The 7,770-nt window shown below is 38.4% G+C and overlaps 1 protein-coding gene across 1 annotated transcript; it reads right to left on the minus strand.

Moving 5' to 3' along the window:
* Window positions 1–6,324: 6,324 nt before the first annotated feature.
* Window positions 6,325–7,460, minus strand: LOC103118831 (sorting nexin-3). Its single transcript, XM_060189979.1, has one exon. The coding sequence runs from the start codon at window positions 7,458–7,460 to the stop codon at window positions 6,972–6,974; it is 489 nt and encodes a 162-aa protein (XP_060045962.1). The 3' UTR covers window positions 6,325–6,971.
* Between the last annotated feature and the right edge of the window lie 310 nt (window positions 7,461–7,770).

Consider the following 7,770-nt stretch of genomic DNA (forward strand, 5'->3'; position numbering starts at 1 on the left):
TCATGTATTGTTGAAAGACTAAAATATAATTAATACTGTCTCTCTAGAAAAAAAAAACACTGAGTAATTTTTTACAGGATTGCAATGTATGAAATAGTGGTTTCAAACACTCTAACTCCGTGATATGTGATATATAAACTTTGTACGATATGTTAAATTTTACCTCTCTGTTAATAATATACTTATGAACAAGATTTCTAAACTCTATTTACATGGGAAAGAGGGTTCAGGAAAAGTTCAATAATTATAGAAATTACTTAATAATCAAAGCATTTCTAGAATTTTTATACTGTATAACAATGTTTGATTATTAACCTTAACTTTGGAAAAAAGAAGGTAATAATGATGGTTTTTTGCTTGCTCTGTTGCTATTACCTCCTGAGTGTATTGACCCGTCTCTCCACCCCACTGAGGTTTTTATGTTGAATGACTGAAGAGCCTGAATAAGCACAGCAGGAAACTCAGCAATGAGAGACTTCACTGAGTGCCAAAGCACATGGCCTCTGGGTCCAAAGCTGGATTCTGAAGGAAGGAGGAGAGGCAGGATCTTTCAGGCACCACATGTTGGAAATGGTGCTATAAGAATCCAAATATTTTAGCTAGAAAAGCAAATGGAGAACAAAGTCCCCTGGAAGAATATTGTAATGGGGTCAGAATTCTAAAGAATAGGGAGTTAGTAAAGAGAGAATATTCAGAATAGGTATAAAAAGTAGATTTAAAGTGAATATGTATTTAAAGAGAGAATATTCAGAATGGGTATAAAAAGTAGATTTAAAGTGAATATGTATTTAAAGGGGCTACGACCTGGAAGTCTATGAACAAGTATAATTGAGAATCAATAATAACATGATAATGATCTAAAGGTCATATAAGATATAAATTCTTACAAAGGATAAAAAAAATGTTTTCAAATCTAAGATGTTCTTGTGTAAGATGTATCCAATTGTTTTACATGAGATTGTAATAGTAAAAATGTAATATAACATACAAAAATAAAATAGAATATATAGAATGATATTTGTATAATTTTGGTTAAAATGAAAACTTTTGGGGGGAGATTAATGGTTTACAGTACAGTTGTTGACACAAGGGTCAAATTTGCCTATCTTACTACAATAGGTGTCTGCAAAACATTCTCACCCCAGCTTGGGTTCCATTCCATCATTATATACCAAACCTAAATCCCACCCCCCTTCCCTCCCCTCTTTTCCTATTATCCTTCCCCAGAGCCCTTTGCTTTGGAGCAATATACCAGAACAGTCCAGGTTTTACTTTCTGTTTCACATTTTTGTTCTTCTTAAGTTCTGCCCATGAATGAGATCATATTATATTATCTATTTCTTTCTAGCTTATCTCACTTAACATGATTCATCCAAATTCCATCCATAATAAGGTGAAAAATGTGATGGCACCACAGTCTGCTACAATAAAAAAAAAATATGAAGGCAGAAGACTGGGTATTTGGTCACCATGAAACAAAACTAGCTTTCCCCTCCATACATACTACATTGATCAAGGAGTTATTTAGAGCAAGTGACTACAAGAGAAGCTGGTAACTATAGAGAGAATAACCATGGATACTTATGAATATTGCCATTGGCAAAGGAATAGTTAATGAAAAGGTTTTACTTAAACATAAATTCTTCAAAGAACCATGTAGTTTTTCATTAAAAGCTAACACTCAATGAAGTCAACTGACTATTATTGCTATCTGTGCTATAATATATGCTAGTGGAGATCATGATTTCAAAAAATAAGTACTACTATTCTGGCTTATTACTTTATAAATGACATGTTTATCTGTTAAGTATCAAATATGAATAATTTAAAATAATTGCATTGGGCTAAAAAGATAACTCAATGAGAAGGGTGAATGCCTTGTCATGTACTTCACCAAGACTCCAACACAACCACCATACCAGAAGTGCTTATAGCACCAGAGGAAGTTCCAGAGCTAAACGCCACTACCCACCCACTATCTATCTATCTATCTATCTATCTATCTATCTATCTATCTATCTATCTATCACCTCTCTCTCTCTCTCAATAAAAAAGTGACCTAGAGTGGTAAAAGTATCTGGAAGTTTTCTTTCACTTCCTTACTTCACTAAGCATACTCACCTCAAGTTTCATTCTTCTCTCTCTCAAAATACAATATTTTCTTTTTTTAATTATGGAGTAATAGTCTTTTGAATATGTAGTGTGTTAACCTTTAAAAACTAGTGACTGGGGCCACCAGATAGCTTACCTGGCAAAGTGCCTGCTTAGCCATATCTGGCCCAATTTCAAGTCCAGTCCCTATGGACCTGGAGAAAGCTTTGATGCTGTGTTGTCTTTCCCTTACTTGTTTTGTCTTTCTGTTTCTGCTTCTCCTTTTTTTTTTTTAAATTAAAAAAAAATCAAACCTTTATTTGGTTTAATAATGATTAACAAGATTGTAGGATAATAGTGGTACAGTTCCATACAGTTCCCACCACCAGAGTTCCATATCCCATCCCCTCTGTTGGAAGCTTCCCTATTCTTTATCCCTCTGGGAATGTGGACCAAAATTCTTTATGAGGTACAGAAGGTGGAAGGTCTGGCTTCTATAATTGCTTCTCCACTGAATATTGTCCCTCCCTTTCTATTTCAGAAATAGTGACACCCCAGCAACAAGAGAAAAACAAAAGGAAAATAAAAGATAAAATGTAATGGTAGGAAGAGAAATGGCAGAAGAACGTTATGCAGAGTAGGGGAGGTTGCCTTTATTTTTATCGTGTGTGTGTGTGTGTGTGTGTGTGTGTGTGTTTGGGGTGGGGGGGGAAGCAAACTGAAATCTTATTTTTGCTTCCTATTCTTTTTCTAGTTTGTATGTGTTTTAGAAGAAGGAAGTGTTTGGGGAAGAAATTAGTTTCCTAAAGTTTTAGAGCCAAAGACTTAAAGGATTGGATTTTTCTTTTGTGACAACTGCAAACGGATATTTATATAAAGAGTTAGGTCAAACCTAACAACTTAAGAGTGTATTTTTAGATTTATTCTTGGCCAAAGGGGGAACATGATAAGTGAAGCTTGTGCTCTTAAATGAACACGCAGTTGAACTCAAAATAATTCAAAATCTGACAGAAAGCACTGAGGAAAGTCAGCTTTTCCTAGTCATGAAACCCTCAAGCAATTACACTGCTAATATTGGCTTTTTCCTTCTTCTTCTTCTCTTTCTCCCCTTCTCCTTGTCTTCCTACTTCTCCTCCTCCTCCTTCTACTCCTTCTTCCTTTTATTATTGATTTAACTATGATGGGCAAGTCCATTGGATAAAAGGAGTACAATTTCACACAATTACAACCACCAGAGTTTTGCATCCTATCCCCTTTACTGGAAGCTATACTATTCCTTATCCCTCTGGGAGTATGGACCCAGGATCATTAAAGTCTAGCTTCTATAATTGCTCCTCTACTGGACATGGGTATTGGCAGGTTGAGCCATACTCCCAATCCTTCCCTAGTGGGGTAGGGATCTGGAGAAGGTGGAGTTCCAGGGTACGTTGGTGAGGTCATCTGTACAGGGAAGTCAGGTTGGCGTCATGGTAGCATCTGCATCTTGGTCTGAGCTTACATTCCATGGTCAAGGTGAGGAACATTCTAAGCTGCACTCATTTTATGACCAGTCTTTCTCTAGTGACAGAATATGTTGACCCAGTCCCCCACTGGAGACTCCCTACCACTGTTGTTCCACATTGAGGGCAAGAATCCTGTAGAGTCCCCCAAGCAGGTCCCTGATGCTGTTCTTGATGGAGATGACCAGTGATGGTGGAGAGGGGGATCTGTGAAGATCTAGGCCCATCATCTCTATGTTGGCATCCCAGGATTTCCTGACTAGGACCCCAGATGATGGGTTGGCATGATAATGACCAAGAGAACCATCACTGAAGTATGCCAGTCTCTTGCCCTTATCCAGCTTCTGTAGTCCTTATTTTATCTGATAAGGTTAGCTTTAAAGTAATTGAGGGAAATGAAATATGAAGTAGGTGAGGAGGGTTGTTGTAATTTAACTTAAAAGGGGTTTGGTGGGGGCTGCTGAGGCACTTAAAAGGATTCACAAAGGGGAGGTGAGAACTGGTTTAAACTATACAAGGTTTATTAGGGTGAAGCAGGTAAAAGGCAAAATAAGCAATTATCATCAAGGGTTAAGAGTGAGCTAGGTCCATAAAGTCTGAGTGTAATTATCAAAAGTTTAGTCCCACAAGATAAATAATTATCTGGTAAAGGTTTCTCATGGCTGTAGAGGGGTCTTAAAGTTTACCAGCTAGCAGAGTCACACGTGTTCAGTTCCCAGGAGAAGTAGCCATGGCAGATAGCTGGCATACCTCCGTCAAGAAGCTTCTGACCAGGAAAAGAAGCACCAGCCAAAGAGAGTGACTTCTGGCTGGCTGTACTTTTAAGTCTATTCAGCCCACCCATAATGCTTTGTACACCAGCACAGACTGGATCCACCTATAGTCCACCATGCGCCTGCGCAGATCACTGCATGCTCTGTCACCAAGGCTGGCATCAGCACTGTGATGGAACTCCCATCCATGGTTACTGGTATACTGCATCACCACATTGGGTATCTAGGTCTAAGTATAAACTATTTGATTAAGTACTTTATGGTGCCTTTTTTATGTCTTTCTACTTTCTTGCTGCATTTAGTGAGTCACTGCAAACTATTGTGAACTTTTACTTCAAGATATATTTTCTTCTAATTATGGATACATGTACACATGTGCACTATCTCATGGGACCTGGTCTATATAGTAGGTTCTGTAGCTTTGTTAGGAAGTGTGCCACCTGAAATAAAACTAAAGAGTCCTATGAGCTAGGAAAGGTCTCACCAGAGTAATGGAGCTGAAGGGTTGACATTCTAGGCCTGGTGTCTCTGGACACTGTCCAAAGTGAAACATGTTGAGGTGGTATTAGTTGCACTGATTTGGTTTTTGAGACTTCTTTTTTAAAAAAACTGATTTTCAACTTAGTTCTCAATATCTCTGCACTTTTTAAGATTTCAAAACAAAATATAAGACTATATGAACATAAAGATAAAGATAGTCTAATAACCAGTCCTGTACATAGTAGAGCTATGTTCTCCACTGTGGCAGCATTGTAGATATTGAACACTTTAAAGATGACTAGTCCTAATTAAGTGTGTGGATGCACAAAATGTATATCAGGGGCTAGGAGAAAGCTCAACACATAAGAGTTATATCTTACTGTGGGTGAGGTCCTGAGTTTGAACCCCAGTACCACATAGGAATACCAAGAGTGATACTGGGAAAGCTCCATAGATGGTAGAGTATTTCTGTGGTGTTCCTCTTCTCTGTCTCTCCCTCTCTTCTCTGCCTATTACTATTTATCACAAAGAAATAAAAGAATAGAAGATAGTACCTGGGAGACTTCTCAGCAATATGGCATATATTTGAGATCAGAGGTTCAATTCCGTATGATACAGCAAAAATTAAAAAGGAGGTGGTTCCTCTTGCTGAGAAGAAACTTTTCAACTGATGTGGTCTCATTGGTTTAATTTTTGTTGTTGTTGTTGTTTGTTTGTTTTCCTTGGAAATGCACTTGAGTCATGAAGGGAGTTCTAAAAGCTTAAATAAAAAATTTTCTTCTAAATATATATTTTGTCTCCAGGGTTATTGCCTGCACTATGAATCCACTGCTCCTGAAGGCTATTTTTTTCCCTTTTGTTGTCCTTGTTGTTTATAGTTATTGTTATTCTTATTGTTGTTGTTATTGCTATAATTGTTGTTGGATAGCACAGAGAGAAATTGAGAGAGGAGGGAAAGGCATAGAGGGGGAGAGAAAGATAGACACCTGCAGACCTGCTTTACCGCCTGTGAAGCTACCCCCATGCAGGTAGGGAATAGGGGACTCAAACCGGGATCTTTATGCTGGTCCTTGCTCTTTGCACCATGTGCACTTAACCTGCTGTGCCACCGCCCAGCCCCCTCTTCTAAATATTTGTGAATATTTATATTCTACTATAACATCCAAATCTTTAATCCATTTGCAGCTTACTATTATGTATGGTGGAACATGGTAGTCCATTATCATTCTTCTCAATACTTTGACCCAATTTTCCCCAACACCATTTATTGAAGAGACTTTCCTTTCTCTATTTAATGTTTTGATCAACTTGTCAAAAATTAGATATCAATAAGTGTATGGGGCTTATTTTTTGGCATTCAATTCTATTCTACTTGTCTTTCTGTCTATTTTTCTGTTAGTAGAAGGCAGTTTGAATTACAGTAGCCGTGTAATACAATTTGAGGTCTAGAACTGTGATGCTTCCTTTTTTTTTCTTTAAGATTATTTTTTTGTCAGAAATGCCTTTTATTTGAAAACAACTTAAATTTTTAGACAAATGATTTTAGTATATAAATTTGATTTTTTTTGTTTTTTCCTTTTTACAGAATATAAAGATTTCCCTCATTGATCTCTCATGTGAAGGGTATGCCAAGCCTGAAGGAAGATACTTTCTGCACACAGCATGTATCTTACAGACGGGTACTGGAAACCAGTGATGTGGTGCTCCTGCACCCATCACACCTTAGAAAGGGGGTGAGGGGAGAAAGTCTAGTCGGATTCAAGAAGCAAACATGACACAGAAAGTTGTGCAGGTAAGACCATGTCAGTAGCTTTAGTTAGGACACTACTGAATACGCTGGGCTAACAGGTTCGTGAGGTTATGGTGTGCGCTACAATGAAAGTGTGAGGAGGAGCTATTCGGACAGGAAGGCTAGAATGAGGGGTTTTTCACTAAAGCAAATGAACTTCTCAGCAACTGCCAGAAGCAAACCAAGCAAACTTGAGCTCATGAGTGTTAGTATACGGAAGGCGTGTTATACCAGTCTCTCTGCTGCATGCAGTCAGCTAGGACTTCTTCACTGGTGCACATCAATCAATAACAGTCACAGAAAGTTTTTTTTTCTTTCCTTGCTTCTTCTTGTTAAAGTTCAAGCATGTCTTATCTTAGACAGAGTATAGCTTTTATCTATAATTTCGTCCTGTAAAAACATGTGGAGACAGCGTTCGTTCTGTGCCAGGGGATGACCAGCGACCTTGTTTATAAACTGCTCCAGCCCTTGCTTTCTTTCTTCAATAAAACTGTCATCAAATATTCCATCGTCTCCACTAAAGGGAAGCTGACGCAAAAATGCTTTCCCAGGGAGCGGGGGAACCACGACCTTGCTCTCTCTTTCTAATTCACTTCTCAGCCATTCAAAGTCACTGTATCTTCTTCTAACAGTGGATTCCTTCAGCTTGAAAATAGGTAGATTTGTCTTGACCCTGATCTCGTAGGTGGTGAAGCGGCCCCGGCCGATGCCCACGGTCTGCGGGTTGCTCAAGTCGATCTCGAGGAAGTTGCTGGGGGGCCCGTAGGCGTCATTGAGGTTCTGTGGCTTGGTGATCAGCCTCCGGGTGTCCGTTACGGTCTCCGCCATGTCCGCGGGCTCCCTCTGCCCCTGCTGCCCTTTCTTAAGATTATTTTGGTAATCCTAAGTATTTTCTAATTACAGGTAAATTTTTATAGCTTTTGTTCTATTCTTTTAATGAAATTAAGTGGGATCTTGATGGGGATTGCGCTGAGTCTGTATACGACTCTGGAAAGAACAGTCGTTTTGACTATGTTAATCTTCCAGTCACTTGTATCTTTTTCTATATAATTGCATAGTGATTCATAATTATCAGTATTCAATTACTTCACTTCCTTTCTAGGGTTTATTCCTAGATATCTTATTGTTTTTCCTTCTA

This window comes from Erinaceus europaeus, chromosome 4, assembly GCF_950295315.1.
Source record: "Erinaceus europaeus chromosome 4, mEriEur2.1, whole genome shotgun sequence".
NCBI lineage: Eukaryota > Metazoa > Chordata > Mammalia > Eulipotyphla > Erinaceidae > Erinaceus > Erinaceus europaeus.